Genomic DNA, 16,505 nt, shown 5'->3' on the forward strand with positions numbered 1-16,505 from the left:
CTAATGCAAAAACCTATAGAATTCTCAACCTTCCTTCTTAACAGAACTTAATTAGGACAAACTGATTAAAAAGTAGTAGAAATAAACAGATACCATTTCATTACATTTTTATCATATGCTTTCTGTACTCTGTATCAGACATCCAAAACCTCTAAATAAAGGGAAATGACAATATGACTTATATAATAACTTTTTTTCCTTCTAGAAGCACAGGACAGAAAGTTCTTCAAACTACCAAAGCAGCGTAAGTGGCAAATGCAAGCAAACATTTTCTAGTAAGAAATGCAGACAAAGAATACTGTTAGGGTGGGAAGTCTTATGCAAAAATCTATCTCCCACCTGCTAGAACCGCTACAAATTTGCATTCCATCTTGGTACAAACCCAGAGATTTATGGCTGTGTGCTAATGAAGACCAAGGGAAAATGGGGCCGATCCTTTTTGAAAGGACTTGATGATCAGTGAATACTTATTTGTTGAGATGAACTGTTACAACTTACTCTAAGTGGCAGTTTGGCAGTTAAACATAATTCCTAACATAAAAGGAGATGAGGACATTAAGTGATTAAACCCTCCCTCCCCCAAAAAGCTTGAAGCTAATGGTTAATACTGATCGATCATTCTTCTGTAGAAAAAAAATAGTTCACATCTTGGAACAGTTTCATTTAAGACTTCTGTGCAAGTAGAGTGGTTAGTTTGATCTTCCCATCCATGGAGGCAGTGAGGCATGTGCCACAGTCCATGGCTGTGCACCAGTCCACAGTGACCACTGGTGCCCTATGTCCTCCCAGGGAAAGACAGTTCTCTAGTACTCTGTCATTGCTACTGAGCTGAAACAGAAAAGATAAATCAAAAATTAGCAGGCAGAAATCACTTACTAATCTGAAATCTAAAATTCTAGGACAACTCTGGTCTTTTTTAAAAAATTAGAATATTACCCTGGACTTTAAGTCATTGAGCACAGCTCAAATAATGCCAGAATGATTACTGAAGTGCAATATATATTAATGTTAACCCAGGTTAACTTATATGGATCATAAAATAGACCAAAACTTCATCAGTTTCTTCTCAAAATATGCTGCATTTACTCTGTCTCCACTCATGAGTTTCCCAAACCTTATTACTTTAACAGTATCTATGACCACAGGAAAGGCTCATCTTAGCTGTTTCCAGCATCTATCCAGATGACTACAAGATCAAAAGAACCCTCCTCCTCTAGCAAATTCCATCCAGAGGGACGTGGCCAGATTAAAAATATGTTAAACTACAACGCAGTTTTGGCTTAGACATGTGATTTCTTAATCATGACTTATGGTTTCACATGTTATGCAAGCCCATCAAATTGATGCTTATTCATAAACCATGGTTGAATAAGCCATGGCTTATCAGAATGAACACCCTCAGTTCTTATTGCAGAGATGGCATCTAGTCATCTTGACTAGTAGCCAGTACCTTGTAGATAACACCTCCAGTAGAAGAACAGGTCAGCATGTAGTTTCCTTCAGAGTCAAATGCAAAGAGCCTTCCACGTGGGAATTGGACTTGTTTGTATCCGCTATAGCCAGACAACACAAAGGGGCCAGTAGCATCTCTGGGGAGACTATATTCAGATACTTTGCATCCACTTTTATGAATATTCCATTGAATAAACTAGAATGATATAAGAGATCCCAGTCAGATATATAACAAAACACATGCATTCTTTGCTTTGCTATAGCAGCTACAGATACAGTCAGAGAAATTATTGACACCAGAAGAAACACAACCAATGGGGTCCCTATTCTCCAGGACATCTGGTTCTCAAAAAGATCTGTAGGCTCACAGGATCACCAGCTTTCAGATGAAACTTCAGAAAATAGAGGGTTGCCAGGTTTTTTCCATATGAGGTCACATTAATTAGATGTAGTTACCAGCTATTTTGAGGGCCAAATGTGTCTCCAAAAAAAGACACATAAATGCTGATACTATATAATTATAGCAACACTTTTATTTGTATCAGAGTTTGGCCACTATTTTTCTAAAAACCTACTTTTCCATCTTCACCAATGCTGTAAACTGCATTCTCATCATAGCTGAATTCAACAGAATAGACCTTTCCATCATGGGCCTTCCAGCTCATAGCACACTCATGCTGCTGCATATCTGGAAGGCAGAGGAAAAAAGTGTGTGTGGTTTAGCTTCATGGTCCTCTAAGATACATTTTTGAACTTGGTGTCTCTCTTTCCCACCCATGTTGATATTCTGACTGGGAAGACTTGTGCTGGCTGGTGTTATAGTGGGATGATTTCTCTAGAGGATGCAAACTATAAAGGAGGAAAATTCTTCTCTTTACCTGCATGAACACAAAAGTTACAGTGGTCTTCCACATGCAGTAATTCCATCAACCCTCCATCTCCACTCTATTACAACGCTGTGGATGCTCTCAAGGTAGGGAGACAGCAATCTGGTGACCTCCATTAAATGTGGACAACATGTATGTGGTCTTCACCATTGGCCTTGCTTTTTGGAGGTGATGGAGTTAGAAGTTCAAAACCTGGGGGGAATGTTTCTCATCCCTAACTGAAGCTACATGCAAGAAAAAAGACCAATTTTAAAATCTAATGATCTCTCCCCAAAAGCAAACAATGCATTCGTTCTCTTTATTCCAGTATGGGGTGGGAGGGAAGAAAGAAGATTAACTGCCAAGTTCTAATGTGAAGCCTGATATAGCGAGCCTCACTTAAAGTTATATACATAGATAAGGATTAATAACGACCTTCCTCAATGTTGTATCCTAGCTGAGAAATATAGCTAAAATATACCTGCAGGGCACTGCGTCGTATCTCTAGGTATATTTTAGCTATATCGTATCTACTAAGATAAGGGATCTAATAAAAGAAGAGGATTAAATGAGAATAACATAATTGGTTAACTTACGTCAGTGTACCAGACTTTGGCCCATTCTCTCACTTCTGCTCCACAACAAGATGTCTGTCCAATAACTGAAAATCCTAGGACTTAGAGTTTAAAATGAAAAAAAAAGAAACCAAGATATAGCCATTTACCAAAGAGGCGAATTATGCCATCTGCTGCTCCAGTGACCAGCAGATTCCCATTATGGTTGAAGGCTGTGCAGTTTATAGCAATAGGCTCTGGTTCAAGAGAAAATTGGAGCTGAAACAGCAAACAAAAATAGAGAATAGAGAATTTACTCTGAGGTATCCAGTTGTTCAACCAAACCTCACAAACTTACATCTGAGTTTCTTCATCTCCCACTATATTCTGTAAGCACCAGATGGAAACCAGGACCTTTTGAACAAACTAGCCTATGTTTCCTGGTAACAGCTATTTTCTATCAGTGGGGAAAAAATTCCCATCAAGAGAAGTCTAAATATAACTTCTCTGGATTAGAGGGGAAGTATATCCTCTCATAGGATTATGGGAGAGAGGCATACTTTCCTTTAACATGGGCAAAGCCCAACTTTGAGTGATACAGTGCTTACTACAGCTAGATCTTTTCCAGAAGGAGATATAAGTACTGTATCACTCAAAGCTGAGCAAAAGTACGTCTGGCCACAAAAGTCACCAAGCATCCTTTTTTTAATAATAATTTTATTAAAGTTTACAAATGCAAAGATAAAAAACTAATACAAACTAAGAATATAATAAGTAAAGAAGAAAAAACAAAAGGTGCAGAGAAAAAGAAAAATGAAAAAAGATAAAGAAATGACTCCCCCTTTCCTCCAGACAAATATAAACAACTTCAGTAACTTAACACCTTCTCTAATATTTCAGTTAAAAATTCTCTTCTTCCCATATCTCCTCTCTTATCAATAAACAAATTATAAAAACTCATCATTCAGTCCTAATCAGCAAAAGTCAATTAAGAGCTACCAGAATTAATAAAGAGCCAACTAGGCATCCTTGAACAATGTTGGATTTAGAAGGTGGCAGTAGCAAACATGTATTGATCAACTCAGCATTAGGTCACATCCATATTAGAGCTACTATGATGACATTTAATTATTCAAAAGGTCTAAGCAACCATAATGTTAAGAAAAACTATCAACCAACATATGAAGGATTTGTTAAAAATATCAATTTGGTACCTTCGTTTTTGGAGCTACAGATTAAGAAAACGTTCCTTTGTTTTTACCAAGTGAGCTCAAGGGTGGAAAAAAAAATCCACAGTACACTATACCTGCTGCTTCATAGTTTTGGTGTCCCACAAAAGCAATTTCCCAGGAACTTGATTTATGCCTTTTCCTCCAGAATCTGGTGTAGCATAATTTAGCTGATTGACAAGGCCAGGTGCCGCAGCTGAGCAGACAAAGGAAGCCCCACTTGGACTACACGCAAGGGAGAGGATCCTGAAATACAGAGATACAAAATTTGCTGTGGCTTTCCACATAGATAGTCCATAGAACCAAGGGGAAAAGCAACTGCTATTGACTCTGATTAGAGTTCTACACAGTCCTTGTTCCTAACACAAAAACATGCATCTATACTGGGTATCATAGATAACTCTCAAGAGTATTAAAATTTTAAACCTACTTCCTCTTCATTCTCTCCTCCAATCTCTGAAGATCTCTTAAGTAAATGTAAATGAGTAACAGCAGCTATGGATGACTATGGCCAAATATCCACAGAATAAAGGTTGAAATATCTGCAGAATCAAAGCTGTGTTTGAGCTCATGCTACACCTCTACACGAGCCCCAGGAAAATCCTGTGCTTCCCTCTACAACTTGGTTTGGTCTGTGCCTGACCATGGCACCACTTTAGAACTTTGATGATATAGCAGCATATTATCTCATCCTTCCTCCTTAACCTTGGCATTGTTTTACAATCCAAGGTTCAGAAGAAGATTTGTCACATTAAAGTGGTAAGCAAAAATAAGAAAATCCTGTGTGCTTATTCTATCACCGAGTGTTCCCATGCAGAGAAGCCATAGCATGTAAAATATTCCCAAATACACATTAACAACCCCCTCGCAAAGAATGTTGAAATGGCACAGAAGTCACACAAGCAAAGCTGAAAATATGCTCATGATTCCAATTCACAAACAAGTAATCAACTTAGGCAACAATCATCAATATGTCATGGACAGATGAATGCAGATCTTAAATAGATGCTACAAATAGCAGTACTAATCTTATTCTTATCACAGACGCTAAAGATCAGACTTATACCTTGGCATATCTTCATCAATGCTAATTTCACAAAGATTCTTCTTGGCTTCAGTGTCATAGAGACGAACAGTACCAACTCCACTGCCAAGCAGCAACTTCAAAGTAGCAACAGAGGAGAAAAAAAGATGAAGCATAAGAGTGGTATACCTCTGAAAATTAATGGGGTGGTGGTGCTTCTATCATTCAGCCTTGGCCATCTACAGTTTGCTAGATAGTATGCCTTCTTAAAGTTTGGCTTACATACTTTTTAAAGACATAACTGCCTGAGAGCAATGTTATGTCGTGGAAGTCAGGGCATGTCCAGATCTTAGCATAGTAAACAAAAAAATCAAACCTCATCTTCACCCTGATCAGTTCCTCTTTAGCTAATCTTGTCCACAGCCCAAACCACAACTGGGAGATACTACCTGGCAAAAAGGAAGTTACCAGACATTGTCTGAAGGGTAGACTTCTAAAATCTTGTAAACGTAAGGAAAATGGGGAAAATTTTAGTGCAAAGAAAAAAGAAATCTGAGTATTTCCTGATTTTCCTGACATATTACTGCAGTCTTTCCCCTGTTTTTTTCATGCAAGGTATTTTTGTTCTGAGAATTCTATAATAGTTGCTATGGTAATCTTATTGTTTAAATATCTAACACAACAAGGCCTTTTATTTTTTATTGATTTTATTATAATTTCTTTGTCTGACTGTTGTGAGGCACCCAGAGTAGGCAGCATATAAGTTTAATTTATTAGTATTATTATTACATAATCAGCTCAATGATTTGGGATGGTACACATTTAAAATAAATCACAGCATCAGCCAAGGAATACAAACAAGCAATAGGAAACAATCAACTGTATAAGCAAAATATTTTTTAGCCAAGGAATATTCCCAGAAGAGATAGCTATAAGCAGAAGAAACTCCAAGTTGCTCAGCAACAATATTGAGCTAATGGCTGTTAAATTGGTGGAAAATATTAGAGCAATGCTTGTAACATAATATCCAAGCCACAATCTTTAGTTTCACTTTCTGAATTGTTTTCCAGAAAGCAACAGAGTGAATTTGGATTCTGCAACCCTTTCTATTAATTTTGTTACCAGCAATTTCCCAGTATCTATAGCTTCATCAATGGACATGAAGATTATGCATGTCTACTGCAGTGCCCATATATGACATAAAACCATAGCTGCCATCAGAGCCAGAGTCAACAATGTCATCACAGTTGGAACGGACCAATTCTCATAGCATGCTACTAAGAAGCCCAGGACATTGTCTTCTCCAAGTAGATAGATATGTCAATCAAATCTTAAAAGAGATAGGATATGTGTTTGGTGACCAATTTAGTAAACTTGCAAAAATTTGCAATTCTCTCAATAGTCTTCAGTCTTTAAATTCGCCATCAATCATGCCACACAGAGCCGCAAGATATCTTCTATATTTATAGAAAGAATCTCAACTGCATTGAATAGCGATGGCATTTCTGAAGGTACAACAGAATTTAAGCCTATGAACATCCAAGACCAAAAGGAAACTGGGTTTAGTACAATGTCTTCAATCTTGTTCCCTCCTCCTGACTAAAAATCATCTCCAGCCAAAACTGTAATGAATACTTCAGTAATAATTGAAGACAATCAGCTTCACAGAAACCCCACTACTCACCAGCCTGTCCCGTTTGGTTGCCCATTCTAAAGAAAGCAGTGGAGACTTAGAAATTGAAGATGCTTTTGTCTGCATGATGGGATTGAAAGACCACACCTTGATGACTCCATCCACATCTAAACTGGCCACTCTTCGACCAGAGCAGTCAACCCTAAACACAGAAAGAAGAGATTCTTCTGTCCTTCCAATACTTGACTTATAGCCTCCTCTTCATAGATATGGTATGGATTTCTATAACCCATTTGATCTTTTACATCAATTAAATCCTGTCTAGATATTTTACATCATCATTTAGATAGTATTTCTAATATGCAGTACTCCGTATAATCCTTATAACAAAAAATGCACTTAATCATAATTTGCATTTGACAGACTGTGAACCAAGAATAAATGTCTATGATTTGCTAAGTCCACAAAGATGGACTTAGGTGTCAAAAACTTTAAACAAACAAACAAAAACTTCTGCTCTACTGAGATGTCATTGACATATGTCATTCAGCTTTCTAATCATTGTCCAATCCTTACCGGCAATGCATGATGGATGAGTGGTGTTCTCCATATTCTTCCTGGCTCAGAACAATGAAGGGCTGCTCATGCCTGATGCCTCCAGCATCCATGCCAGTTCCAAATACTTTTGTCTGGTTTTCCAGTTGTTCAGCATGAAGTTCAAGGAATGGCTCTGTCTCAATGGCAGTAATCTCCACTTTCTTCTCAGCATTCGGTCCCTAAACCAGCACAGCAAACCAGGAGAATCAATTAAGCTCCTCATATCTGTCTGGCACCAAGCTAGGTTTTAGGTAACTAAGGCTACAGATTTGTATCCTATCAGTAACAACAAATATTGTATTATGAAAGTTGCAATTAGCAGAATGAGACATCTTTGTTCATTTATTTCATGATCCATCCATTCTCAAAGAAGTGGGAGAAAAGCAAAGAATAACACTGAACTATTAGAAACCAAGAAACCCAGTGAAACTAGACCCTGGATCTCAGTTCAGCGTCCTGTCTACAAATACATCCTCTCCCAGGGACTGCACAGAATGTCAGACCGCAGCATAACTTACTGTATCTGAAAAGCAAACTCCAGTCATTCAGCTGGCAGAAAAGCAGAGATTCTATATGTTGTACTATAATACCTGATCATGTTCAGGTGACATTAACTATGGCATTAGGAAGAAGTTTCAAGCTGCTATTTTAATACATAATTATTATATGATCCAAAGCTTGTTGATTAACAACAAAAAGACTTTGAGATTTTTTTTGCAAATAAATTGACAATCAATTTGATGACTGCCTGGAAAGTATTTAAAGCATTTATAAGCAAATAGGACTAGCATATGGAAGAAGGAAGAAAAATAACTATTCAAGTTTTGAGTCAGGTTTCAGATTTTGAAAAATTAAATATGTTTCTAATTATCTTAAGATGATTACTTACTTACTCCATCCAAAATTCTTTTTCAGATTTTTTGGATTCCTCAATGGTATTTAATAAGGGCTGGTTATATACATTTTTATATTGGAGATACAATAAATTCAAAGGTACATTAATACACATGATTTGGTCATATCATCTGGTTGTTCCATTCTGATTAAATATTATTAATTTTGATTAAGGAGCCAAGCTTCAAAGATGTAAATGTGTTGTTACATTACATTCCAAAAATTTAGAAATACTCTATTTAGGATTTAGCATGCTTGGACGGTAAAAAAATTATTAAGTGTCCTAGGAAAGATACATGTATAACAGAGACTAAAAATTGTAAATCACCCAGAGTTGCTCCCTGAGTGAGATAAGCGGTGACTAAATTTGAAGAATGAATGAGTGAATGAATGGCTTGATTAAATGTGTGCACTCTCAGCTTTTAAAATGGCTCCTTATTGATGCAATTAAAGGATTGGACAATATGATTCCCTGTGGTCCAGGTTTAATCTGTTTAAAAAATGAGGTATATCATTCCTTAAACATTTACAAGTTTTATTTGGTTATTATTTGTTTCATTTTTCTTTTTGTACTTTATATGTTGTCTGCTTCTATTCTATTAAACCATTTTTTTAAAAAAAGAGAAAAATAGTAAATATTAAATGGGGAAGAATGGCTAAATCTTTAGGTCTGATTAAATACTCTTCTATAAAGGGCCACAGAAATGGGAACTTGCAAAAAATCACTTCTGCACAGTGTTAACTCCATGTCACAGAATCACAATTTTAATTAGTAACCACATAGACTGAGATCACGTTGCATCCACATATTTATTTATGTTTGTATACAACTGTAGTCTGAAAAAATTCCTGATGTTTTACAACAATGTTGATAGACACATCTGTATTTCCAAGAAACATGAATAGCCTATAGATGTTTCCACCCTTTTTCAATGTGTCCTTACCATCTATTCTGTTTTTAGTATTTGATTTTATACTATAGAATATTTTATATATCTGCAAACTTTACATTATTTACAAATAGAACCCTGGACAATGAGCTCTCAACACAACTGTAATTGCCAAACAGAAAAGTAGTTTTTGGTCTAGAAAAAGTGATTACTGCCAAACTTTGGGATTCAGATACAATTCTAGATTAATAGCATTAAGCAGGACTGGGTAGGAATATTTAGTAATTGCCACTTCCTCATAAGGCCTTGAAAAACGGAAGCACTGGAACCATTTTGACAACATACGAAAAGAGGAAAAATATAAAGTACAAGGAGACATGTTCCTTTTTTTCCACTAACCATCATTCACCAAAGGCAGGGAAAGAAACCAATACACAGAAATAAACCAATCAAATATTTTTTTGTTGAAACAGTAACTAGTTAAGAATCAGAAAACAGAGGGCAAGATTAAATGGATAGTTTTCAATATGAAAGGAAGCGTACTGTGGGTTCCACATTAAAAATCTGCAATCATATTTTCTTTGGGTCTTTAATAAAAATTTTAAAGCGGGAAAACTCCTGCTTAACCCTTTTCTGTCAAGTATCAATAGCAAGGAAGGCACGCAGAAGTTCTTCCCCTATGTAATATAGCTATTCATCTCTGAGTGAAAACACACCAAGAGACAGATAAGTAGCTGAAGGGCATAAGGCAGGAGGCCTATACAAACTTCTGCTGCTCAAACAATTTTAAGCAAAAAAGATTTAAGGAGAACCCTTTGTCCCTTCCATGATTCATAAGAGAATGTCAGCTGGCAGAGGATATAACACTGATGCCTGATCACTTGCCCAGTTCAAATAGGTGACTCATTAAAAAAAAACAACCTGAAGAAATAAGCAACTGCTCAGACTCCTTGAGTCATTTTCCCTTACAACAATCAGCTGGTTATGAGCAGAATGTCGACACGTAGTTTACCACACTCAGGGGGAAGAGAAATTGTCCTATCCACACAAGACACTTGCTGCAGTACCTGGAAAGTTATTTTAGATCCAAACTCTTTCCTTTCCTTTCCGTGATCCTGTATGCGTCTCTGATTCTGCTGTATTGAGCTAGGCTCCAGGGCAACCACACCACTGAAGAGACTTTTTGATTCCTTGCCTCCAACTGCTGCCTCTTTCCCTCTGGTGATCTAGAAAGCAAAGGGAAGATTTGACACATTTTTATTCTCCAAGGCCCCATGCCTAAACTAGTAGTTCAGATACTTAACAGAATAGTGGACACAGAAACATTGTTGTGTACTCTGTTTCTTACATATTACACACAGAGCCTGCAATTATTTCCCCTTACCTGGTGGTTTGACAGCTCTTTCTTGCTTCCCTGTGTTGCTCCTGTCTGTGCTGAGGTAGCTCCTGTTGGCTGGGCTGTTCTAGCAGGGCCCTTTTTGCTCTGAGGTAGCAAGGAAGACAGGAATCCTCCTCGGGCCTGGAGAGAGTGCACAGTGCTTCTTTGGCTGCATGTCAAGTCACTGAAGGAGATGCAGGGAGTGGTGGTGGGGAGACAGATTAAAAGCGGTGAACCCTAAATGTCCATACCTGACATGAATTCCACTTTCCAAAATAATTTTCATTTGTGTCATCCAATGTTCATTTTTAAACTAAGGTCCTTGAACTACCCTTCCCCAACCAGGGGTTGTTCAGAAACATTAGGGTTCCAATTTTCAGAATTCCCACTCTTGCATAGCCAACTAGCTGAGAATTTACAGCATTATAGTCCCAACATTTCTAGAAGCACCCAGTTGGGGGTTGCTGTCTTACATCAAATGAATTTAACAGGCCAGAAACCAGAAGACTGAGAGTTCCAGTCCTGCCTTAGGCCTGAAAGCCGGCTGGGTGACCGTGGGCCAGTCACTCTCTCTCAGCCCAACTCATCTCACAGGGTTGTTGTTGTGGGGAAAATAGGAGGAGGAAGGAGTATTAGGTAAGTTTGCTGCCTTGAGTTATTTATAAAAATAATAAAGGCAGGATTTTAAAAAAATCTAAAACTAAGTATGATCCAGAAGTGATTTAAAGAAAAAGAAAAGAGGTACCTAGCCATCAGTTCTATAAGAACCTGGGATGCCAGGGGAGAGTGGAGGAGTAAAACAAGCAATCGTTTTCAAATGTTTGCTATCTTTCTCTTCCTTCATACCTGCCTAAATCTCTAGGCAAGTTGGCTGTCTAAGTAAATCATGCAGACAATTCTAAAAGGTCTAAGATTTCTCTGGGTAATCCAATTGTGTGCCCACTGACTAGCCTCTCACATACACTCACAGCTCTGAGTCCCCCAGATGGTCCATGTTGATCACATATGAAGGAAGCTTATGATGAAGTGTCAAATCCTCCTCCTCCTCCTCTTCCTCCTCCTGTTCCTCTTTTTTCATATGGGAGTACTCTGCTTGCAAAGCAAACAACTAGAAAAAAAAGGGGGGGAGACAGAGAATAAAGAATTGAATTGCTTTCCCTCTATATGAATGCAAGCCATGCGTATTCCTTGTATTGCTCATTAATTTCAAAACAGCAGTAATATTAGCACAACCAGCTAGGCAGGAATCTTAGTTTATCAAACTACAACATGAATGGGCAGCGTGCACAAGCAAGCATACAAGCCATAAAGGAACATTTTTATATGGTTCATTCAAACACTTTAGGATGGTCTAACAAACATTGCTTTAAATTTGGTTTATGAATCCTGACTTGTTTGATACTTAATCCTAGACCATATTATGCAGAGCTATTCTTTTATATCTTTTCTAACTACTTATGTAATGAAGGACTGAACAACACAAACACTTTGCTTATTTATATAGTGATTATTTAACTTGGGCTCCTGTCTCAAAGTTGTATGTGATCTTGGCTAAAAACTTACTTTCAGTGCCAGAACTGGAAAATGAATCTTAATATACAGGTACCACTCTTACCTTTTGACACAGGATTTCATTTTTTTCTTGCAGGAGATTGTTCCGCTGACATTCTGCTTCGAAGTTCAGAATCACTGGCACAGGTAACAAAGGTTAAGGATGAAGAAACTTAAGACACTTACACGACTCTTTCCTTTGCATATGCACCAAACTTCAAGTACTTTCCAAAGGCATTAAGATTTTTTTGGGAAGTGTCTTAACTTTGCCTTCTCTGGTGATGCTCTTACCCTATAAAATAACATTCCCCCCCAAGGTCCAGCATTAAAAACTTGTCTTTGTGAGTCCTTTTGGGCCAGGGCAATTTGTGATCCCACCCAAATACTATGGTTTCTTGAACAGTGTAAACAGAATTACATTTAGCTGGGTTTCTAGCATAACGTTCTAGCATCGTGGAGTGATGATCATCTGAATGATGAGAAAATATGTTAATCCATTAGTTACAGAAGCAGCTTTGCTAGAACAGCAAGCTGATTCCTAATTCCCTCGTAAAGAAATAAATAGTAATTGCCACTTTCTAACAAAAAAACAAGTGAAAGAAAACATGTGCACAGAAGATGCAGTTGCTTCAGGCTTACAATTATTCTTCCACATGAAAAAAGGATATGCATGCACTGAAATAAAACACTGAGGAAGTTATGTAGAGAAACAATGAATATGTCTATCCACTGACGGGAAAAATACATGGCAAAGATAGGATTTGCATCTGGATTCGGGATAAAAGGCAAAACAAACCAGTCCTTCCATTCAATCTGATTTTGAAGTTCAGAAGCTTGTTTGAGAAAGAACTCCTGTATCTTGTCATTTCTGTTTGTCTAAAATTTACAAAATACAAAGAGCTTCAGATATGACATTTTTTCTCCACAGTAACAGCTGCTCAGTTTTCAGCAGCTGAAAATACAGATTTCACAGGTCGCTAACAGAATAAGAGTATCTTGCCCACTAAACCACACAGCTGCTTTTGAAGAATTGTGTGATAGATATAGAACACACAAATTGTACAGAGTACCTATTTTTTTAACTATCCTTATTCTGAAGCAAGCCTACTAAGTTGACACAGACCTGCACAGCATGAATGAGATAATAGCGGTATAAACTGATTTTCAGCTTGTTCACTGTAGGTCGATACATATCCTCCAGTCGACTGAAAAGGCGTCTGTCGAGATAACTCCAGTACTCTCGAAGGGCAGCTAGATCATAGCTGTGAACAAACTGCAGAAGCTGGTCCACTATCTTGTCCACCTAATGAGAAAACACCCAAAGTAACAATTCTGGTGTGTGTAACCAATAACTTCAGTTGCTAAGAATAATCACAGCAATTAAGAGGGTATTATTATCTGTCATGGGATAAAGGAGGGAAGGAAAAAAAAATCAAAATCATGTATGTTTGACCAAGATTTTCCATGCAGATGTTTGTTTCCTTTGTAGAAACAAGACTCACATATATATAATTAAAGTACATTTGACAGGGTTTAATAGGTCAGCGCAGTAGTCCATATTAAAGGGGCAGTGTAGTAGTACATATGTGGCTGTCTCTATCATCCAACTTCACGTGGACAAATTTGTTCGGATCCAGATATATTTCTGTTTCTTCTCCAAAAACACTGAGAGTAAAGCCCTGGCTAAGGAGAAAGTTATTTTATGAGACATACGTGCAACACTGAATAAATGGATAACAGGGATCAACATCCTTCTGTTAGCTCCTTCCCATATATGTTTTTGAGTCACATTTAAGACACTTTGATGGTCCACATCCAACACAGCTTTAGCCTACTCAAAGGCCAAGGCAATCAAGGATTATCCTGTGAACCTACAATATTGAAGATAGTTTCCAATTTCTTTGTTCCAGGATGAAATATAACCATCCAGGAGTATCAAGAATACAGTTGAAAAGATTCGTCTCAAATTCCAAATGAGGCAATCCATGCTTTGAGATAACAAGATGCATTGGAAACACACCTGGGGACCCAGGATGCAGCTCTTAAAATGTTTGATTGAATAGCTCCCAGCAGTCTGAAATCTTTATAGTGACAGACCTGAGAATCACACAGAATTTGGCTGATGGTTTTAACTTTGAAAAAGTTAATGGCAAGTGGCATGTAACTGAATATTAAGTACAGGTAAGGAAGCTTAGAATAGTCCTGGTATGTCTTTGGGTACTATCTGGAACAATTCTCATTTGCTCCCTTCAAACACTGAAAAGTACCTCTAAATTATGACATTCTGATTTATTCTCCATCTGTATTTAACTCTTTTACTGAGAAGACCATAACCTTTGTTTTGATAAGCTTTGTAGCCAACTTTTCTTCTTTGCAGTGCTCTTTCTCAGGTCAATTTCAGCTATAAAGGGAATGGTCATGTCACTGGCCTATGAGTGGTGTAATAATATACAGCATTATTTGTTATCTGCTAAAACCAATACGAACAGGAAATAATACCTCATTTTAAAAAGGGACTTGAAATAGAACACACAAAGAAAAACAAGGAGAATACAGAAAAATTTACTATAATGATGTGCCATCCCTCTCTGGACAAGAGTTGCATCTGGCCTTTGACTGTTGTGCCAAAGCGACTGCACTCCAAAAATTAGTTGGTAGGATCAGGAGAAAAATATATTTTATTTCATTTACTTCTGCTATTATGGATTACTTTCCAATCATGTTTATAATTTTCCACTGCTGCCATATTAAAAAAAATGACAATTTGATAAAAAGCATTCCATAAATTGGTGAAGAGCTGGCTGGGACAGTAAGGTTGGAGACCAGGAATTGAAGAGATGAATGAGTATAGTTATGGGTTGGGTGCCTGGTTTTTCTTAATTTTATTTTATTCTTTCATTCTTTTCTTTTTGTATTGGTTTTATTGTTTGTGTTTTTAATCACTGTTGTTAGCCAATCAGAGTTGTGTGCCACAAGATGGGCAGCTATAGATCTTTTAAATAAATAAGTAAATAAATAGAATAATTTTAAAAGATCTATCATGACTACACCCTGGCTTTTAAAGCATTTATTTCAGGAATCACATGCATCCCTGAGGTTCCTGATTATGCATCTCTGTCCAATGAAATATTAAATTGATTTAATAGCTGTTAAAACTTTTTTTATATGAGATATAAAGCTAGATTAGGCAACAGTTTTGTCCCCTGGGCTATAAGACTCCTGAACTCTTAAAATCCCTTCTCACACCATGGGTACACATGCTGGGTGTAGGACTGATATTTATTAGGATAAAGAATAGAGGAGTGGAATGGGTAAAGAATGTATATTACATATTGTAGTAATTATGGTATTATTTTATTGCTTGAGCCAAGGCAACGAAATTTCATTTTAATGAACACTTTGGTTTATAGTGAAATGACAATAAAAGTTTATCTATCTGTCTATCTATCTACCTGTCTGTCTGTCTGTCTGTCTGGGCTGAGTCTTTTTAGACTGATAAATTCCAGTCACAATTATTTTATTTCAGTTGATAATCTTTTGGGCAGACTCAATACTAGAAAGATACGGCATATATAAACAAAATGTCCACATCTAAATCTATCTGGATGCCGGGGCGATAATCCGTGATGCCGAAGAACTACCGCGGTTTTCAGTTTTAAAAGGGATGCCCTCTACACATGCTCTTCGTCCCCCGTTCTCTGGGAAGGACTGGTTCTAAAGAAGAGCCGCAAGGGACTGGATACCTTCTGACGAAGTAGAAGCAAATCCAAAATTCATTTCAACCAACCCCTGCTCAAAGGCAGGCCCAGCCAGCAAGAAACCAATGTTCCGGCAAGACGCTCAGAATTCCGGGACAGGCTTTTTTCACAACAAAGCCTCTCTGTTCCTGGTTCCTGCGGAGGCCAATCAGCGTGAAAAAAGAAGATCGGGAAGGGGCGTTATACAGTAAATGCCCTCCCCATCATCTAAGCCTCCTCAAACCAGCCCAGGCCTTTTCTCCCTGCAATCCTCACCCGGAAGCCTTTCTCCTTGTCTGCCTTGATCTCCGCATCTAGTTGTTTCAGCGTGCCGGTGAAGCCACGGAACAGCAAGTATTCCCGCACCAACTCGTCGACACGCTCCGCCGCAGCCGCCATCGCGCCGCCCGCTTACGGGGAAGACGACGAGACGCCCGGAGCTCTATGCACCGCCCTACGCTCGTTCCCTCGCTGCCCCGATCCTCCTCCTCCTCGCTCCGCCCCTGTGTGTTTTTCTCTTCGCCACCCATCTTTTTATTACAAACGAGTACTGACTTTCACTTACAACTTGTGATTTGTTCTGATTAGAAAGCTGGGTCTGAGTCTTAAAGCAGATCATACCGCAATGATATGCTCAAAAGACGTCCGTTCCTTTGACTGAAAATTGGCAGCTCTGTTTGATAAAGAAAACTCATGATTT

The 16,505-nt window shown here is 37.9% G+C and overlaps 1 protein-coding gene across 1 annotated transcript; it reads right to left on the minus strand.

The window, feature by feature from the left end:
- Positions 1-92: 92 nt before the first annotated feature.
- On the minus strand, positions 93-16,245 carry WDR91 (WD repeat domain 91). Its single transcript, XM_063308619.1, has 15 exons — positions 16,082-16,245; positions 13,192-13,371; positions 12,737-12,944; positions 12,133-12,215; positions 11,486-11,625; positions 10,524-10,701; positions 10,207-10,365; positions 7,335-7,534; positions 6,810-6,960; positions 5,168-5,262; positions 4,179-4,347; positions 3,043-3,151; positions 2,028-2,140; positions 1,451-1,648; positions 93-828 (listed from the first exon to the last, which is right to left on the minus strand). The coding sequence occupies exons 1-15, from the start codon at positions 16,202-16,204 to the stop codon at positions 664-666; spliced, it is 2,271 nt and encodes a 756-aa protein (XP_063164689.1). The 5' UTR covers positions 16,205-16,245; the 3' UTR covers positions 93-663.
- Between the last annotated feature and the right edge of the window lie 260 nt (positions 16,246-16,505).

This window comes from Candoia aspera, chromosome 7, assembly GCF_035149785.1.
Source record: "Candoia aspera isolate rCanAsp1 chromosome 7, rCanAsp1.hap2, whole genome shotgun sequence".
Lineage (NCBI taxonomy): Eukaryota > Metazoa > Chordata > Lepidosauria > Squamata > Boidae > Candoia > Candoia aspera.